The sequence below is a fragment of the Thamnophis sirtalis genome, unplaced genomic scaffold (assembly GCF_051295495.1).
Source record: "Thamnophis sirtalis isolate CommonGarterSnake01/CBP01778 unplaced genomic scaffold, rThaSir2_p1.2 scaffold_1, whole genome shotgun sequence".
Lineage (NCBI taxonomy): Eukaryota > Metazoa > Chordata > Lepidosauria > Squamata > Natricidae > Thamnophis > Thamnophis sirtalis.
In genome coordinates, this window is record NW_028261381.1 from 171,230,489 (window position 1) to 171,251,849 (window position 21,361).

Here is a 21,361-nt window from a genome sequence, read left to right on the forward strand (position 1 = left end):
GCTGTCTCCAACCCATGGTCCATGGGCAGCTCTGGAAAGCTACTAATGTGGTCCCACAAGGTTGTATGAAATAAAGGAAATTATTTATGTGCATTAACTATTACATTTTATATATAAGCAGCCCAATTGGGTGCAGGCAGGGCAAAAGTGCTTTACTATACTGTGAATTCCCAAACTCTTCTAAGGGCAGGGATGTCAAACTCAAGGCCCGGGGGGCCAGTTGCAGCCCATGGGGTGCTTAGAGCTGGCCCACAGGACTGCCCAGGAAACAGTGAAGAACTGACCCGGGGTGCCTCTTCCAGCAAAACCCAAGCTTGGGATGGCCGCATGTGGCCCTCCTGTTATCCGTTTTCGCTGGCAGAGAGTTGCAGGAGGCCGTCACAGCCAAAAACGGAGCTCAGGAGCCCGTTTATGCTGGCACAGCACATGAGTGACATTGAGGTGGCCAGACACACCCTGGCCATACCCTTCCCAGCCCCCCAAAGTCAAGTGCAACCCTAATACGGCTCTCAATAAAATTGAGTTTGACACCCCTGTTCTAGGGTGATTTAAAAAGTACAAACTAGTGGTTTCTCAACCTTAGGAATTTTAAGAGGTGTGGACTTCAACTCCCAGAATTCTGGGAGTCAAAGTCCACACATTTTAAAGTTGCTAAGGTTGAAAAAAACCCAGGTATGTATGTATGTGTGTATGTGTGTGTGTGTATGTATGTGTATATATATATATATATATATATATATATATATATATATATATGTGTTTTTATTTGTGCTGATAAATAAATAAAGGAAGACTAGTATAGATCTATTTCAAGCTATTTAGCTCTCATCAGCTAGCCATACCCTTACTGGGATTCGAATGGCTAGCTGATGAGAGCTAAATAGCTTGAAATAGATCTATACTAGTCTTCCTTTATTTATTTATCAGCACAAATAAAAACACAAATATAACAAAGGCAACAGTAAAAATATTGGGTTTCTGTCTGGATGGACTCTTGTGACGAGCCTAATGACAGAGAATGGAAGTGTGACCTTCCTCCCACACTTGGGCATACCAGGGGTTGTGACTTTAAGTGTATATATATATATATATATATATATATATATATATATATATATATATATATATATATATATATATATATATATATATATATATATATATATATATATATATATATATATATATATATACATACATACACACACACATACACACACACATACACACACACATACACACACACATACATACATACATATAACTTTAAGAAATCAACTGTCAATCCAGGAGGGCAGAAATGAACAATAACCAGACATTTCTAGTTTGGAAGTGCTTCCTCACTCGCAATACAGAGGGGGGTTTCTGCGCTAAAGGGAATGCATGGAATTGGTCAGCTGAACAATTATCAAGGGAACATGCTTCATCGCTGGAAGTTTTCAAGAAACATTGGCCAACGATTTGTCCAAGATACTATGAGGAAGATCTCCAAGGTCTCTTCCAAACCTAGGATTCTATGATTTAAGGAAGTTAACAAGATCCAGGAATGGGAAGGCTCGCCTTTTTCCACCAGGCATTTCTCAATATCCAAAAAGCCAATTGCAGCAGGGAGACGCAGAAGCTCCTATGCCTACTGAAAGACAGCAAACATGGGATGTGTACACAAACCACCACATTTCATAAGTGCTAGGAATAAGCACATTCTCTTCCCCCCCGCCCCCACCAATTGACCTGTGAGCTTGTTTTAATTCTGAATTTGGCAAATTCCTACTGGAATACAGATGAGTAGGGGAAAGGGGGCGGGGGGAAAGGTGGAAGTTTTTTTTTTTTAAATTATTATTATTGGACTGAGTTGCAAAATCTGCTCCAAAAGAGTAAAGGTTCAAAATTCACAGACATGCAGGAAGTACAGGCGGCGCACTACTTACAACAGTTCATTTAGCAACCATTCAAGGTTACAACAGCACTGGAAAAAGTGACTTATGTTTTTCACACTTACAACAATTGCAGCCTCCCCATGGTCACATGATCCAAATTCAGATGCTTGTCAATTGGTTCATATTTATGACAGTTGCAATGTCCCGGGGTTATATGATCCCCTTTTGCGACCTTCTGACAAACAAAGTCAATGGGGAAGCCAGACTCACTTCACAACCATGTTACTAACTTTTAACACATGCAATAATTCACTTAACAACTCTGGCAAGAAACATCATAAAATGGGGCAAACTCACTCAACAAATGTTTCACTTAGCAACATACATTTTGGGCTCAACTGTGGTCGTAACTCGAGGACTACATGTAATTCAGAGAACAGAGAACGGCTGTTCAGTGAAGTGGAATGAGGCTGGAGTAAGATGGGAAACAACAGATGCCATGGTCTAAACTTAGCATCTCGGCAAGACACTTAAATTGGGCTCTTCCCAACACTTCTTCCTCCCCTCTCATGGAAACTATGCCTTCCACTTTAGCATAAATAAATATACTGAACTGATCTACTACCCCATTAATTTGCCAAAATGATCAGCTTCTTGGGGAGGCCCAAAAAGTCCAATGCAATATAATTTGCCGAGCAGAAGCAAAAAAATAGATATTCCCCCCATACTTTTTTTTTACCTTGTTTCCCTGAAAGTAAAACCTCCCCGGAGGCTTTTGAGTGCATGTGCTAAAATAAGCCTTCCCCTGAAAATAAGCCCTCCCTGAAAATATTGCAACACAGCAGCAGCCATGAGATGACCACGCTCACCACCTCCTACACCTCAAAAATAATAGGACCTCCCTGAAAATAAGGCCAAGCATTTATTGGGGGGGGGAGTCAAAAGAAAATAAGACCCTGTCTTAATTTTGGGGAAACCTGGTAAGTCAAGATTGTAACATACACACTTCATTTGTTTTGGCAAAACCTATGAAATTAAAGCCTGAACAGACAGCCTACAATTATTTAAGAAGAGGCCTGCACTCCCTGTATGTGATGACACTGTAATGAATGATGTGAAAAATGCTTTGACAGTGAACACGCTTGTTTCAAATGGTCTGTTTTGATCCAACTGGAAGAATTTCAAGACCTCAAATAGTTTCAAGACCTCTGTGACCTCCCCATCTTGGCCTGATGCACGAGATGACAACTGCCATCACTAACATGTTATGGATAGGGACTGCTTCTCTCTTCCCTGCCAGACACAAGTGAAAGCGACAGGTAGTTCCCAAAGGTGCTTTTTCAAGAGGCAACTGGACTTTCTGGTTTTCCTTTGAAGACGCTTCAGCTCTTCAGAGCTGAAGAAGCTTCTCGGAGGAGATGCGAAAAGTTTTCAAAGAAAAGGGCGTTGGTACTTGCCTGATACGCCTCTTCTCATAGTGGGGGAGGAGTATCCAGGATGGGTTGACCTTATCCTCTCGTTGATTGGACTGAGTCAGATAAGCTCTTGGTATACGCCCCTGGTCCACCAGGCTCCGCCCAGTTATCAGCGAAGAACTCTATCTGACCCGTTGTGCCATCCACTCTAGACCTTTGTTAAGGTTTTAAACTTTTTATTGAATTATGACTTGAACATATTAGTGCAACATCCATCATAGCACATGTTACATTACCATGACAGGGAGGGTCTAGATACTCCTCCCCAACTATGAGAAGAGGCTTAGCCCTTTCTCCATAGTGAGGAGTATCCAGGATGGGATGTCCCTAGGGAGGGTAACATACTGAGGGCCCATGCCCAAACTAAGCCTGGTGGGGTGTGTCCCCCGCCCTATGAACCGCCTGTAATACCCTGCAACCAAACGAAACCTCCGCCGAGGCAAAGGTATCCAACTTGTAGTTCCTCACGAAGGGTGAGGGGGAAGACCACGTGGCTGCCCTACATATCTCTGTCAATGAGGCCTGCGTAGATCCCTTAGAGCCCCCTCAAAGGAGGAGGATTGTATCAGCAGGTCATCTAAATAACATTGAATCCTGACCGGGACCTGTCTCAGACACGCTGCCAGGGCAGCTATTACTTTGGGCGGCAGACAGGCCGAAGGACAAAGCCCGGTATTGGAAGTGATGCCCTAGGTAGCAGAACCTGAGATACTTCCGGTGGTCCCTAATGATTGGAATGTGTAGGTAGGCCTCTGTGAGGTCTATGGAAGTGAGGAAGTCCCCCTGCCTAATCCCCTCCAAGATGGAGTGGAGGGAATGCATTTTGAACCTCCTATAACGGATGAAGCGGTTCAGATGTTTCAGGTCGAGAATTGCCCTCCAGCCCCCTGATGCCTTGGGGATTACGAAGAGGATAGAGTAATGACCCTGCCCCTGCTGGTCGAGAGGCACTGGCTGGATGGCTCGGATGTCCAGCAGGTGCTGTATGGCCTCCTTCATCAGTAACCTCCATGCCGGGTTATTTGAAACCGGGCAGATCCGGAAAAACTTTGGGGGGCTGGAAAGGAACCCCCGTGACAGGCCATGCCTAATGGTGTTCTGTACCCATTTATCAGATGAGGAGCGGTCCCAGCAATCAGCGAAGTACGCCAATCGCCCCCCAATGGCAGGTGAATTGGGTTTAGAATTAGTTTTTGCGGAAGGAGCGCCCCCCCACCGCCTCCTCCGCCCCCTCGAAAGGGCTGCTTCTGCTGCCTGCCCCTCTGCTCTCTATCTGGGTATCTCTGCCTGGCAGAAGAACCCCCCTGGTACTGCCTGGCACCTGAGTACCCCGCATCTGAGCTCCTGAAGGGATCCTGACCCCAGAAGGAGGACCCGAATTCTTGTCCCCAGGAGTAGGACTGTTGGGGTAAGGCGCCATCCTGAACTGTCCCTTCTTTGGGGCTGTGGGAAGCACCTTCCTCTTGTCCTTATTCTCGACCAGGTAGGAGTCCAGAGCTGGCCCAAAAAGGGCATCTCCTGTGAAAGGAGCAGATGCCAGACGCCACTTGTGGCGAACATCCGCCTGCCATTGTCTCAGCCACAGCAACCTACGAGATGCAATGGTTGAAACAATAGCCCTGAAGGCAAACCTGGCTGCGGACAAGGTGACATCCGCTGAAAATTGGATGGCCGCCACCAGTTTATTGATGTCGTGGTGCGCTCTGACCTTGGTAATGGGAATACGTTGCTGCAGTTCCTACAGCCAGAGTAGGGAAGACCTGTTGAAGGAGGAGGCGGTGGTGGCTGCCTTCACCGCCCAGGCTGCTGCTTGATGTCCCGTTTGGAGGGTGAGGTCCGCCTTCCTGTCTTCCAACTTCAGAGCCTCCTCTGGTTCCTCTGGCAGAGTAGGGGGGGTATGTAGTGCCAATACTGGAGCATCAATGGAGGGTTGAGATAGCACCCCGGCCATGTCCTGGTCCACATTGAAGAAGGTCTTGTCTGTGGATGTGGGCCCTGCTGTGGGGGCAGCCCATTGGCACTTGACCGACTCAAGAAAGGCCTTGGGAGTTGGCACTGTGTCGGTCTCAATGGCCTGCTCATCAAAGATGGTTTCTGCAGAAAACCCCTGGTGCTGAGGTGGTGCTTCTGCTGTTCTGTTTCCGAGCTTGGCGGAGTGACTTATACAATGAAGGCTGGAACAACCCGGTGAAGGCCGGCTTAGGAGGGGACATGCCTTCGTCTTTGGATAGTTTATCCTCCCTAAGTTCCCCTGCCTCGCAATCCAGGTTGCTGTCCTCTTGTGATGAGGCTGAGGAACTAGAGCTGTCTTCCCCCTGGGTTTCCAGCCCCTCTGGTATCCTAGGAGAGGATGCCACCTGAGGTTGCATTTGTGGCTGCTGAAATGCCGCTGTCATGCATTGCTGGAAGGCCTGCATCATTAGGTCCTGAAAATTGGGGATCCCTGTGGGAGGTTGCTGGCTGGAACCCATGCCCACCTGTGTGTGGGGGGGGGGGACTAGAGGTGGCAGCCCCATGGGCAGGCCTAATCCCAGGGAAGCCGTATGTAGGGGGAGGGGATTGCCACCCCTGAGGAAGACCCCAAAGACCTGATGTGTCAATAGGGATCCTTGCTTGCAATGTGGGTGCCTCCCTCTGTAGCCCTACCTGTTGCAGGGACTCCAGGGGCCTTTCCCTTCTGTCCCAGGCCTGGGATGGGCTTAAGGCCACTTGCCTTTTTGTAGAGCTGCTCCAGCTTCCTGTGCCTTCGCCTTTCATACTTAGAGGGTTTGGAAGGCTTGTGAACACCCTCTGCCTCTAGCTCCGCTCTGGGGGAAAGGTGCTTTTTCTTGTCTCTAGCCTTTGTTCCCTTCCGCTTCTGGGCAGCCTCTGGGGTGGTCACTAACCTTGGTTGATCCTCTGCCCCTCTGGTGGGGCTGCAGGCTGTTGCTGCAGGTACTTGGGTCCTGCTGGTCTCCTCGTTGCCGCTGGGCGCCGCCATCTTGGAACACGTGGCTCCTCCCGGCTTCAAGATGGCGCCCATGCCAGACAAAGGGCGCCTCTTTTAAAACTCCAGTTCTGGGGGCTTGTGCTCCGAGGAGCTGCCGCGTGCCTCTGCTGCTGGTTTTTCCTTCTTCTGCCTCTTTCTGGCACCGCTAGAGGCTTGGCTCTGCCCATGGACCCCCTCCAATGAGGTGGGCCATGTGGATAATGGCGCAGGCGCTCCGGCGCCCGGCAGAGTTCCCACGGTGAGGCTTACCTTCTGGGTGGGGATCCAGCGCCGCCCTTGCTTGCTGGTGGCCCGATTCGCGCCCCGTGGCGCTTGAGGAAGCTGCGGCTCGCCGCTCGACCCTGTGGGGAGTGGCGGAGCGCTCCGGCGCTGCTGTAGCCTCCGCGGCAGGGCTTGCCTTTGGAAGGCTTGTGCCCTTTGTTTTCTGCTTGCCTGGCAGGTTTCCTTTTCTGAGTGATACTTGTCTCACTCAGATGCCTGGGCAGCGTGCAGCCCCCAAGGGGGCTTTTGGCAGGCTTTCTTGCAGCTCAGGGAGCTGTCCAGCTCGCTTGCGGCTGCTGCTGTAAGGAGATGAATTAATCCAATTTTTTCTTTAAAATTCTTTCCAAATTATCAGAGATCCAGGATGGCAAACCGTCCAGTTGAGGGACTGAGTTGATAACTGGGCGGAGCCTGGTGGACTGGGGCGTATACCAAGAGCTTATCTGACTCAGTCCAATCAACGAGAGGATAAGGTCAACCCATCCTGGATACTCCTCCCCTCATTATGGAGAAAACTAGAAAGTCCAGTTGCCTCTTGAAAAAGCACCTTTAGGACAACCATGACTTGAATGACTGAGAATCTCCAGAGACATCAAGCTACAGATAGTGTTCAAGTTACATTCGTTTAGCGACTGTGGCTTACAATCGGTCCTCGCGCTTATGTGATCAAAATTTGGGCATTTGGCAACCTGCATGTACAGTAGTCCTCGGCTTACAATAGTTCATTTAGTGACCGTTTGAAGTTACAACGGCACTGAAAAAAATGCCGAATGACTGTTTTCACACTTTTGCTTTTCACAGAGCATAGTTGGCTGGGGAATTCTGGGATTTGATTTTATTGGCAGAGCACTCGGGCCACCACAGGCGCCCTTGACACGAGTGTCATCGAGCTGGCCACGCCCACCCTGGCCATGTCCACCCCAGCTTCCCGAGGTCAAACACAACCCTGATGAGGCCCTCAATTAAATCATGTTTGGCACCTCTGGACTAAGGATATCCAAGTCGAAGTATTCTCAATCATTCAGACTTACTGGATGACTCTGAACCAGTCGTTTTCTCTCACAACCCAGGTTGTTGCTATTGTTGTGAGGGAAATAAAAGAGGAAATGTTTCGAGTACTTTGAACTCCAGGTAGGAAAAAATAGATACAGCAGGTAAATACATAAAAATAACTGTATGTATGTATCAGTGATGTCATCAAGGGTGAAGCTCAACCCAAAGCCTAGTTTACTTTCCATACACATTTATAAAATATAAACTAATTAGTGGAAATCCTGCTGGAGATTATAAAGATTTAAAGAAAGCAATAATCATTGTCTTAAGCCTATTAAATCCTAAATGGCCTTGGATCATCACACCCTAGAGATCAACTTGTGGCTAGCTTGGCTTTCAAGGGCCTCAGGGAGTTCCATTATATGTTATTAGAAGAGCTGTAGTGGCACAGTGGTTAGAATGCAGTATTGCAGGCAAACTCTGCCCACTGCCAGGAGTTTGATTCTGACCAGCTCAAGGTTGAGTCAGCCTTCCATCCTTACAAGGGCGATAAAACGAGGACCCAGATTGCTGGGGGCAATTGTGCTGACTTTGTAAACTGCTTCGAGACCGCTATAATGCACTATGAAGTGGTATGTAAATCTAAGTGCTGTTGCTATTGGTGATTTTTCAGGATAGGTTATACACCCACTGAGTCATACTGAGACAGCAAAGGAACTGAGAACAGGTTTTCTGAGCATTTCTTCCCTTTATTTTTTTTTTATAGCAATAGCAGTAGACTTATATACCGCTTCATAGGCCTTTCAGGCCTCTCTAAGCGGTTTACAGAGAGTCAGCATATTGCCCCCAACAATCTGGGTCCTCATTTTACCCACCTCGGAAGGATGGAAGGCTGAGTCAACCCTGAGCCGGTGAGATTTGAACCGCTGACCTGCTGATCTAGCAGTAGCCTGCAGTGCTGCATTTAACCACTGCGCCACCTTGGCTCAAAAATATGGAACGCTTCACGAATTTGCATGTCATCCTTGCGCAGGGGCCATGCTAATCTTCTCTGTATCGTTCCAATTTTAGTATATGTGCTGCCGAAGCGAGCACACTGTAGGCCCAGCAATAATGTTTGTTCAAAATATTCTGAAAGCCACATTTAAGGGCCCAATGTTAAATCAACAAAGAATGAAGAAAAGCAGCAGCAATATCTTGATTTGGCCACTATCTGTTGTCCAGGTCTAGAGTAGTGCTGAGGTGGAGGAGGAAGATATAACCAAAGAAGATTAAGAAAGTGTTTATTGTAACTGGGCAAAAATCGCTAACGCCCAGTAATGAAGACACCTCTCATTAGAGTAGACTCACTAATCCCATATCACTTAAATCAGCACTTCTAGAAACCAAGTCTAGAAACCAAGCGACTGTGAGTTCTAGTTCTGCCTTAGGCATGAAAGCTGGATGGGTGACTTTAGCCAATCACCAGGGAACAGTGAGTTCTAATTCCGCCTTAGGCACAAAAAAATCAGGCTGGATGACTTTAGGGCCAGTTATTCTCTCTCAGCCCAACCCACTGCGCAGGGTTATTTTTGAAGGGAAAATAGGAGGAGGAAGGAATATTATGTATGTTCACTGGTAGTCCTCGACTTACAATAGTTTATGTAGTGACCGTTCAAATGTACAACGGCACGGAAAATCTACTGTAGACATCTACAATCTACTGTAGCATCTCCATGGTCATGTGATCAAATTTCAGACCCTTGGCAATTGATTCATATTTATGACTGGCGCAATGTTCCAAGGTCACGTGATTAACCTTTGTGACCTTCTGACAAGCAAAGTCAGTGAGGAAGCCAGATTCACTTAACAATCATGTTATTAACTTAACAACTGCCATGTTTCACTTAACAACTATAATAAAAAGGTCGTAAAATGGGGCAAAATTCATTTAACAAATATTTCACTTAGCAACAGAAATTTTAGGTTCAATTGTGGTCGTACGTTGATCTGTAATAAATGCAGGATAAAATAAAATAATGAATTCTCAAGCCATTTCTCTATACAACACAAAGCATTCTTTATGCCAGGAAATAGAAATTTCAGAAGAGAAATATAACATGAGGTACCAGATACATCCAACTAGTATTTCATTAAGTCTGTCCGTCTTTGTATCAGAAGCATCTATAAAGCTAACCAAAGGTAAAAATCCCATTAATAATTTATTTCTGTTACATGTATTTTATCCAGAAGCAGAATTCCACTTAGCAATACTTATACAAATTAAAGCCACATTCAAATGAAGAGGCAAAATTCAACAAATGTTTTAAATTCTGTAGCTATCCTCAGTTATAAAAAGAAAAGGAGTTCGAAACAATAACCTTCCCTTTGAGGAAACTGAGCTGAATGCTCTAAATAGATTCTTGATTTTGGAAGCAGAAAGACTCTCTCTCAATTAAAGAAGCAAGCCCCAAATGTAATCTTGTAGTTATTCTCCTTATAGGACCTAAACCCCATTAGTGTTCACCAAAAATAAACGCTGGTAAGTAAGAGAAAAAAATGCATCAGATTTAATTTGGCAAAACTTTGAAGTGAAATGGAAATGGAAAGGAAGGGGAATCCCAGAATGATGGGCAAATAAACACCTAGAACCATGTTTCTCCACCTTGACAAGTTGAAGATATGTGGGTATGTGGACTTCACAGCTTGCTGGGGAATTCTGGAAGTTGAAGTCCACATATCTTCAAGTTGCCAAAGTTGAGAAATGCTCAATATTCAGTACCAGCTCCTTAGTTACAGAGCTTCTCTCAGCTCTGTTCAAATTTAGAACTGCTTTTCTAGAACTATTTGATGACTACCCAAGAGTTCTCTGTAATCTTTTCCTTTATTTGCCATAAGGTTTATTTCCAAATGGAAACAGACTGTTCTGTTCAGGCCTGCATAAAAATAAAGCAACAAAGCCACACACCATCTCTCTCTCTCTCTCACACACACACACACAAAAGGCAGGAAAGATTAGCATATTCTACTGGACAACAATTTATCTCACATTTTTGAAAGCAGCAGAAAGTAGACACGATATCCAGCCAATGTGTAAATACGTTTGAAAACCACTGACTGGATGGAGAAGTGGTTTTATGTTATTATGTGATGCTCCTGGATAGTGGGAGAAATGGGCAAGCCCACACATGTGAAGCTCCACTTGCGCAAGCGGGGAGGTGCTCACGCATGACGCTCCAGTCACATGAATGGAGCTTCACGTGTGAATGCCAAGTGCCTGCTGCTCGCATGAGGGGAGCTTTGCATATGAACGCAAGCATCCTCCACTCGCGCATGAAGCTTCATTTAATTAGTGACTATTCAAAGTTACAACGGCACTGAAAAAATATGACCATTTTATCACACTTAACAACCATTGCAGCATCCCCATGGTCCTGTGATCAAAATCCAGACACTTGGCAACTAACTCATACCTATGAAGGTTGCAATGTCCCCGGATCGTGTGATCCCCTTTTGTGACCTTCTGACAAGGGAAGTCAATGGGGAAACCAGATTAGGTTAACAATGGTGCTACTAACTTCACAACTGTACTGATTCATTTCACAACTGTGGCAGGAAAGGTCATAAAATGGGGCAAAGTTCACTTAACAACTTTTTCACTTTGCAACAGAAAATTTGGGTTCAACTGTGGTTGTAAGTCAAGGACTACCTATATGAAAAAAAAACCAAGACGTTTTGCACATGCCTGCCCATTGCCAATTATGGTGGTTGCATATCTCTGAGTTATCCACGTTAAAGAAGATAACAGGTTAATAGCCTCACCTCTCCATCACACAAACACAGGAAACAGACAACATTCTTGGTATCTGTCTGTATACACATGTCTGAAGGTCATCGGCCTTTGCTCAGAGTAATCAACATGATACAGGCAGGAAGATTTCCCCCTCCACACTGAAGTGATAAGCAGCTCCCCAAATGACTTTAGTTAGTAACAGGAATTGCAGTTGGCTGATTTGTGCCCATTTTATTATTTTTTAATAGCTGGTCTCAGTCAGCCAGATGTTCAGAGTGGATTTGACATTTTTATCCACCTGTCAGTCCTTCCCAATGAACCGGGATAGGCAGATGTTGATCTGATAGTGTTTAGAGGTATTGTTGAAGGGTGTAGCTGTTCAAGACGCCTTTTGCAATCAACGGATGGTGATTGTGTTAATGTCAAGTGGGGTCTATGGCAATTCGCCATGACCAACAGGCCACAGCGCAACTCACTGCGGGACAAGTGTTACCCTAATATCAAAGAAAAGGTGGAATAGAATCATTAAAGAAAGGATGCAAAAAGAGGGACAGAATGAAAAGTGAATGGCAAAAATTAAAATAATTATTTTAAATAATTAGAATTGTTAAAACTGTCCTGCAGCGAGTTGGCCTGTGGCGAGTTGGCCATGGAGAGTTGGCTGAAGCAAGTTGTCCTTTTCGGGTTCAGGTGGTGCCCCAGTTGCTTTGGGATTGCTCTCAAGGCACACATTACTATTGGGACTATATTTGCTTTTTTTTTTTACTACAGTTCTATTTCTATCTGCAGAGCCTTCTATTTTGTTCTTTCTCTTCTATTCTGTTGTCTCCAGGTACTGCCCTGTCCACTATCCAGAACTTTTTTGTCTGTCTTATTGATAATTGTCAGGTCTGGGGGAGGGGGGAGGGGTTATGTGACAGGTGCCTGTCTTGAATTGTAAAGTCACAAAGCACTTTAACATTTTCATTTTCTATTATTATTTTTATGCGTCATCAAATTTATTTATTCCCCATATCGCAGTTCAAGGCAATTCTGTGCCTAGCTGTATTTCGCCCCCCCCCCTTCCAATTCAATCACGTCGAATTTTCAGAGACTATCCAGACAAGTCCCTGCAATTTTCTAGCAAGGCCCAAACTTCCAGTTTTATTTTAGCCTCCTGTTAACAGGAGCAAGCTCCAAAGTACAAGCACTTCCATTATGAAGAGCATCCTAGCAGATTGCTTGCCCAGTCTTAATTTAGGAAAACATGTCAGAAGGTTGGGGGGGGGGGGAGAGATTAAAAAATACTAGCATCCACTTTCTTGCTGGGGGACAACAGGAAAACTGTGCGACAGAGAAAAGGTTGCATTTACCCACAGTTAATTTGGGTAAGGAATAAAAGAGCCTGATCACACTCAAAAGCAGCATGTTTTGGGCAACCTGAACAGATTGGACTTCTCCAACCTGTGCTGGACAACTATGCCCAGATTTCCTCTAGCCATGCTGGCTGAGATTTCTAGGAATTTATCTTTACTTGGATAAGTTTTAAGCTGTTTTTAATCCATGCTTTTACTCATGTATTTCATATGTTTCTTTATGATGTTGTAAATCACTCAGAGTCACAAGTGAGATGGGTGGTGTAGAAATTTCAGAAATAAAATCCAGATCAATTCATCCAGGTGGTTGTCCTATAGGGTAGTACTGTTTTTCAACCTTGACAACTTGTGTGGCCTTCGTCTCCCAGAATTCCACAGCCAGCAAGATGTCTACACACCCACAAGCTGCCACAGCTGAGAAACACCATTATAGGGCAAAGTTACTCAAGTGCTACTTCTCTCTACTTGGAAGTTCATATTACAGATTATCGAGCTGGAAAGGAAGAAGATCTGGAAGATAAGGATGTATCATAAGGTCTTCTGCAATCTCCCCAATGAGCCAGCTAAGCAATGGCATGTCTTTTGCTTCTCTGCTAGAATTTTTGATTGAGAGAGCATGAATCTGTGGGATTTTGCTCCTTAACCCAAGATTATCACTCTTATCAAACCTCTGCAGAGCAAGCATAATGCACCCCAAGCGTGAAGCTTCTGTGTATGATGATCCTCACAAAATAGTTACAGCAGATGAGGAATTTTTTTTTTCATCAGGCAGGGAGAAGCAGCAGTAGCAGCAAGCTGCAGTCATAAAAACCCAGAGCTTGCAGCAGACCATCAGTCAACTTGCTGTCTTGCTTTGAACCAATTAAAGATCAGTTGAGGTTTATCAGACCATGTAAAGAGAGGCCCGTATCGTTCGCAAAGGGCACCTTGCTCAGACACATAAAGTCCTGGATAGATTAGTGTCTCTTCAAGATTGGCACAAACGAGCTTCCTTTGCTCAGGAATATGAGAAAATGCTAAGAGTTGCAAGCAAGTGTGATAGAAATAACAGCCTCCGTTTAATGATGGCAATTGGGGCTGAGAATCCCATCGCCAAATGACGCAGTCATAAAACGCAATGCCACAGCACCGGGCCAATTTGCAGCAGCAACAGTTCTGGCTGTTGCGATTGTGGTTGTTAAGCCCAACATCACTGTAATGGTAATTTGCAACCTCCTGCCAGCTTCCTCACTACCTTCGCTCCTTAGAAGTCAGCTATGTAAGACACCAAAGGCGGATTGTGGGTCTGTGGGATCCTATGACCACTGTTATTGCACGCTGATGATGTCAAGTGCCCAAATCATCCCGGGGACACTGCAATGGCCACAACTTTAAGGACTGGCTGCAAGTCTCCTCTTTCGACACTGTTGTAACTTTGAACGGTCGCTGAATAAACGATTTAACGGATGATTACCTGCAGTTGAATGTCATTTGTGGGCAGGGGGATAAATGCAGGAGAGAATTCATGAGCTATTAATATTTTACAAGACAAGTCAATTGGGGAAGCCTACGGAGACTCAGGCACCATATAGGTTTTATCATCACTGGCCATGCCTGTGGGGAGTCTTTCCAACAATCTCCAGTGTCCTCTTGTAAAGCCAAACTCTTGTAGCTTTCTTCCATCTCTCTCCAGTCCTGGTACTTTCTATTATTCCTCACTGCAGGCAAATCTCACAGTCCCCCTTTTCTATTAGAGAAGCCACTATACAGGTAGTCCTAGACCTACGACCAGAATTGAGCCCAAAATTTATGCTGCTAAGTAAGATAGTGGTTAAGTGAGTTTGGCTCCACTTTACGACCTTTCTTGCCAGTTATTAAGTGAATCACTGCAGTTAAGTTAGTGCCCCCATTTCCCTGAAAATAAGACCTAACAGGAAAATAGGTCCTAGCATGATTTTTCAGGATGCTCGTAATTTAAGCCCTACCCCCAAAATAAGCCCAGTTTAAGATTGACAGCCAGATGGGTGCATTTAGTTCCATATTTTCCCCCAAATAAGACCTAACCAGAAAATAAGCCCTAATGCATCTTTTGTAGCAAAAAATAATATAAGACCCAGTCTTATTTTGGGGGAAACACTATAATACGCTTCTGAAGTGAATCCAGCTTCCTTATTGACTTTGTTTGTCAGAAGGTCGCAAAAGGAGATAATATGATCCTGAGACACTGCAACTATGGTAGATTATGTGCAGTTGCCAAGCGTCTGAATTTTGATCTTGTGGCCATGGGGATGTTTCAAAGGACAGAAGTGTGGGAAATGGTCATAAGTCATTTTTAGGACATTGTAACTTCAAATGGTCACTAAGTGAACTGCTGAATGTTCAGAACTGTCTGTACTATCCGGCTATGTTGCTATCCATTAAAAATTGGGGAAATAGCTCTATGGTTATTCTGAATCTCAAAAACAGTGGCAGTTATGGTGGACAGAGCCTTCTTTACAACAAGCTCCTGGTTAAACTGACCCCTAACAGTACTGCACTATTTCCTAAGGATAGGAAGAACAGAACATGCCTCATTCCAGCTCTCTCCCCGCCCCGCCCCCCGCCCCCAAATAGGGTCAAGCTACAACTGGAGGCTACTAAATCAACACAGCTGCTCTCCAAACTCAAGTCCCAAAAGCCAACTTTTGCAGAGAGGGACTTGCAAAGAAGTTACATATATGTGTAACACAAAAGAACAGATAGACATGTATACTACTTACATTACCAAACTTAGCAAACTATGCTTTCAGAATACCTGACCAATCAGATATTGTAGCACAGCCATGGTGGCAAAATCTGTTAGCACCTTTTCCAATTCACAACTCCTGTGATTCCTTCAATTCAAACTCCTGAATTTTTTGGGCAATTCGAGTGAGCTATGTCACACAAAATGTTTCTGAAAATAGAATGTCAGAAACCTGTGTGTTTAACTTCTGGATGCCAATACAAGAACCTCGGAGAGAATCCAACCCATTGCTTGGAAACTATTGCTACAAAGAATAACTCAGCAATGTAAAGCATGCAGCTAAAGCAAGCACCGTAGTTTGAGTTTTTAGTCTGCCATGGAGAGCAATTCCTAGACAGGAGACCTTCATCCAGCTCAGGCCCCACTGCAGATTTCACCTATCTGGCGGAAGTAAACAATGTTCTTATCATCACAAGATTAGACAGTGCAATTTACATAGGCTGCCCTTGGAGAAAAATTCAGAAACTGCAATAAATGCAAATCACTACAGCATGCATGCTGGTGAGTAGTACTACCACAAAGATATCGTCTTTTGGGCACAGCACCAGCTTCCCATAGTTTTCCAGTGATGATTTAGTCTTAAAAAGCCTTTTATTGTTTGCTTTTAGGATTGTCTCCTCCAAACTGCCCTATCCAGAGCATTTCATTCAGGATAGGTCTATTCACCCATCTCCTGTGGATTTAAAAGGGCTGGTAGCCCTGTTCTGATCGAGGCTTCCCAAGAGCATGAAGCAAACTCCTTGTCCCGACAAAAACCCCTTTTATTAATTTACTGTGAATTCTGCTCATTCACCTCCAGCAAAGTCTTTCAAGGGAGGATTTACAGTCACAGACCTTATCTGACTTGGAGAGCAGACAGGCTGCAAAACCTGGCAAGGAGTCTTTGAGAGACACCAATTAAGCAAACTACCTGTCTCCTGCAAACTCCACTCCCCTTTCCCTCCCCCTTTTATTTCCTCTGGGAGGAGCCATTCATCATCCACCTGTGGCCCTACTCCCAAGTCATCTCCTGTTCTTTAGCTGTTCCTTTCATCTGGCAAGTCTGCGCATGTGCACACTGGGAACAGGCTCCAGCTGTTCTTCTGCCTCACTGATGTCTGACTCTGAAGGCAGCTGATAACTGGCATACGGCTCTGGCCCCCTCTCTGCCTCTGACACAGAGCCCTCATCAGAGCCTTCCCCAGACTCCAGGACTGGCCCATGCTCCTCCCCAACCTCCTCATTCTCTGAATCTGCTGCCAGCTCTGCTGGCAGGCTACAACAAGCCCTGAGATAGGGACTTTTTAGAGTAGCCACCACACTATAGAAGGACCTGTTCTGAGAGACCCAGCTGGCAAACTTTTGGAAGACCCTGTACAGGCAGTCCTCGACTTACAAAAGTTCATTTAGTGACCGTTCAAAGTTACAACAGCACTAAAAAAAAGTGACATGATCATTTTCACCCTACTGTTGCAGCATCCCCATAGTCATGTGATCAAAATGTGGGTGCTTGGCAACTGATTCATATTTATGACAGTTGCAGTCTCCCTGGGTCATGTGATCCCCTTTTGCAATCTTCTGACATGCAAAGTGAATGGGGAAGCCAGGTTCACTGGACAACTGCGTTACTAACTTAACCTGCGGTGGAAATTCACTTCAACTGTGGCAAGAAAGGTTGTAAAATGGGGCAAAATCCACTTAACAAATGTTTCACTTACCAACAGACATTTTGGGCTCAATTGTGGTCATAAATCAAGGATTATCTGTAAAACCAAAGTCTGCTGGGAAGTCTCTGGATTATAATTTCTTAGTACATAAGTTAAGACTGAGATTTATGCTATTAACCTTATGTTTGAATTGGATGTATTGTGTTTTTAGGTTCATTTGTACGATTTATAGTTACGAGTAAGTTCAACAAGCCCGTCATAAAACTAATAAATCAAGTGCAATAAAAAGCAATAATTTTAAAACAATGTAAAATTCCGCTGGTTTGATATGCTAAACAAATGCACGTTTTCAGTCCTCTCATTTCCTTGTGTTGTTTCTGGTTATCACTGGAAAAGCTAGAATTTGTTTATTCAGGATGTATCAAATAGATAGCATTGGAAAGTAAAACTGGAAAAAGTTGTGGGCAATCACTCTTCCAAGACTCCTGGTTCAGAAAAGTTAGCCTACATTTGTAATAATAAAATACTGCTTTTTTAAAAAAAAAGAGATAAACATGGCAACAGAAAAAAACATTTCTATTTTCAAATTTTAATTTGGAACATGGATAACCTCATATGTGAACTTTAGCAGCATTAGAGAACTGCATGCACTGCAACACAAGGGAGATGCAGCATATAGAGCCAGTATGGTGTAGTAGTTAAGATACTGGCCTAGAATCCAGGGCGCGGTGAGTTCTAGTCTCGCTTTAGGCATGAAAGCCAGCTGGGTAATCTTAGGCCAGTCACTTTCTCTCAGTCCTACCCACCTCAGGAGGGGGTTGTTGTTGTTGTGAAAACAGGAGGAGAAGGGGGGGGATTATATATATTTGCCACCTAGAGTTATTTATAAAAAATTAGGTGGAATAAATATCAAGAGTAAATAAATTAAATATTTAACTATATTTGGAATGCTATCAATAATGTCCTGGCATCCCTTTCTTAATCATAATATTTTCTAATTTTAGAGACTCAGAAGATGTCACTGATAGATGTTAATATTTAACATCACTCAGAAATCTTTCTGAACAAAAAATAATAATCTAAAAACAGCCACCACAAACTAAAAATTGCTTCCACCCTCCCCCTACCTTTAATAGCTATTTCATAGAACTCCCCATTGAAAATCTATATAATGTTCTCTGGCAGCAGCTTTTTCTCTCCTTCACATTTCACGTTTGCAGGTACCAATGTTACTTTGCAAATATAACGTTAAGAAATCCTCAGCAAGTTATTTGTGAAGTACATGCAAACACTTACTTTTTAACATTAGCTTCTCCATTGGGGATCCGTCGCAGCTTCTTCTTCTTAAGGATTTTGACAGCTCTCCTACAGAGAGTTTCAGAGTCCAGCATCTCTTTGACCTTGCCATAAGACCCTTCCCCAAGCAGGTCCCCCATCAGATATTTGCCTATGAGTTTGGCCCTTTTCCGCCGCGGCTGGTAGATCACTTCTGTAGAGTCAATTCGGTGGATGAACGTGTCCATGCCCACTGACATCAATTCACCTTCCACAAACATGCCCAACTGCTGAGACTCCTCTAGATCCATCTTGTTGTTTTTCCCTAAGCAAAAATGTGTTATAAATCCAGTTCCTGATGTATCCAATACTTTTTTTGTGTCCAAAATCTTTGAGTGGAAAAAAAAAAAGTTTCGGTGGAGGCAAGTAAGAATTTTCCAAACGACTGTACAGTTTTAACTTAAAATGAAAAATAAAAACCTATGAGAACTTTTCCATCAACTTAGAGGGATCCTACAGAGATCCAGCACCACATTCCAACTTACAGTGCCTCTTTTAAAAGAGAGTGGGGGAGGGGAGAGAGAAATCAATGCAGCTCAATTTACACTTAGCTTTAACTTTTTGATCTTATCCTGCTACTCCAAGTATCTGAAATCAGTTTGTCTTCCTTAGTTAAGTCCAAACTTTTTTTTCCCTTGAGACCTAAGTCATCTTCAAAAGACTGTCCACGTTTGAAATAAAAACAACAGACTTGCTATTTTTTAGGGGTGTGCCATTGCTGAGCAAGAAACGACAGCTCTTGTTTCCAAAGTGTGATGTGGAAAATCCGAGACGCAACTTCTGCTCTCGCCACCCAGGTACAACTTGCGTGAAGGATCCTTTCAGCCGTTGGGAAGCTGAAACCAAGTCTCTTTAGAGGAATTTTCAATACTGATTTTAACTGCTTCTTTTTCACCCTTGACAAAGGTTCGAGGCCTTCTGTATCTAGTAAGGGGCATCCTTCAACCACCTGGGGTCTACCTGACACATGATGTGTCCACCCCACTGTTTCAGATATCAAGGCAGGCAGGCAGTGCAAACCTTACTCAGTTTTCCCAGTACTACGGACCCACCATAAACGGGGCTGGATGCGATTAAGATATCTTCAACAACACTTCTTCAGATTAAGTAAGTTCCCTGGAAAAGGGAAAGAACTTTTAAGTTTTTTTTCTAATTTGGCAAAAATCTATACTTTAAACCATCAACTCAGAAATCCAACTTCAGTAAGCACACTTCAAATTATTTATTAATATCTAGTTCTGGCCTTTCTTGCTATTGGAAATAATAAGCTTCCCTCTGTCACACACACAAACTTTTTAAGCTAAATATTAAAAAATGCCCTCAATAGGCCCAAGTGTCAAGGAAGGCTATTCCTAGGTAACAATAAAAAGAAATCAGCTCCTACTCTTAACTAGATTATTCCCATAAATTCAGAAAGCAAGGCACATGTCAAATATGTGAGGAAAATATAAGTAAATTGACCCTATGTTCCTTTCTTGAATAAGGCTTTTTTCAGTGTCGCTACCACCCGCCAATCGGATCAATATTAATATTAAAAGATGCCCTTAAACAGGGCTTACCTTTCCCCAAGATTAAGGCGGCGAGACATCTCTTTTTGCCATAACCCAGCTTAGCAGGAAATATAACTGCCCTCTAAAAAAAAACACAATTCAATTAATGACTCTCTTTACAATTAGGTGGATGCCGTGGAAATCAGCAGCGCAAAAGTTCCTTACATCTAAAGTGCACACTTAGCTCTAAAGATCTCTTCCAAAGGAGAATGCCCGCTTTGTTTAAAAAATAAAATCTTGAGAAAATTTATAATACTTTTTTATCTGCCTGCAAGAGAGAGGGTCCACTGAAGGACTTCTAAAAACTAAACATGTAAAAGTAACAATTTGTGGAGGTTTTTCTCTCTCTCTCCAAATGATGGCTCATTGCTATCCATCCCATTCAGAAAGCAAGCAAGGAAGGAAGGGTATTTTTTTTTCTTAATACTTTTCTATTTCCAGGGAAACGTTTGTCTCATTCAAGAAAGGGTCATTATTAATAGGCATCTCCCACAAAAAAAGGGGGGATAAGTGCAAATTTCCTTCCTTCCCTGCACGTACCCAGTAGCTACAAGATATGAAATTTGGAGGGCAATTGAAAATATTTCTTTCCTAAGAAGGGTCTCTTTTCCCTCAAATTAAGGGGGCTCAACTCACAGACCACAACCCCCCCTCTTTTCCCTCTTAGGCTTCCACCTCTCCCCTCAGCACACACACATATACACACCGCCCACCTTTCCCAAATAAAACCCCCTCGACCTCCCTGTCACTCCCTCGCCTCACGAAGTCACGACAGGGACGGGCTTCTCCCCAATGCGGGGGGTGGTCTTCCCTAAGACTCCCCCCTCACTTCAAGAAAGGAAGGCCGCGACGTCTCACTCATCTGAGAGACAGGCAAGACAAGGCAGGCAGACCCGGGAAAAGGAAGCCGCTCCTGTCGTATGCTTCCCTCCAACCGAGCTTACGGAGGGAAAGGGGTCGCCTCCCCACCTAGGTGCAGCGTTGGGGGGCGCTGTTTGCTCCCCTTCCTCCCCCAACGTCCAACCAACGTCGCCCTCTCCTTGCCTTCCTGCCGCCGCAGCTAACACGCCGCCGCCATTTTGCTTACCTCCCCCCCCTTGCCCCCCGCGCCCTCATTGACGCTCAACTGGCTCCTCCCTCGCGCATGCGCGCGCGACATTTAAAAAAAAAAGGAGGAGCGGCGGCCGCCAGAAGGCGACGAGGTCCCCCCTCCTCCCTTCCCCGCTCGTTCTTTCCCCCTCCCTTGCCTTCGGCTTTTCGCTTCTCTGATTGGCTCGGAGGGTCCTCTGAGGCGGGTCCGGAGGAGAGGGCGGTGACTGGGAGCGGGCGGGGTTTGAGCGAGGG

General features: G+C 44.5%; 1 protein-coding gene and 1 non-coding gene across 3 annotated transcripts in view; both read right to left on the reverse strand.

Moving 5' to 3' along the window:
* The window catches only part of STK11 (serine/threonine kinase 11), a 111,565-nt gene extending 90,458 nt beyond the window's left edge, over positions 1-21,107 (reverse strand). The window contains exons 1-3 of one of the 2 annotated variants that reach the window (XM_087703293.1): positions 20,987-21,107; positions 20,027-20,099; positions 18,429-19,583 (exon numbers count right to left, since the gene is read on the reverse strand). In XM_087703293.1, coding sequence (XP_087559419.1) covers positions 18,429-18,718 — 290 coding nt within the window. In that variant the 5' untranslated portion in view covers positions 18,719-19,583; positions 20,027-20,099; positions 20,987-21,107. The remainder of the gene's footprint in view (positions 1-18,428; positions 19,584-20,026; positions 20,100-20,986) is intronic. The other variant, XM_087703294.1, reaches the window with a different exon arrangement.
* On the reverse strand, positions 8,584-8,690 carry LOC148049846 (U6 spliceosomal RNA). Its single transcript, XR_015695295.1, has one exon. It is a non-coding gene; the product is annotated as a U6 spliceosomal RNA (small nuclear RNA).
* Positions 21,108-21,361: the final 254 nt, after the last annotated feature.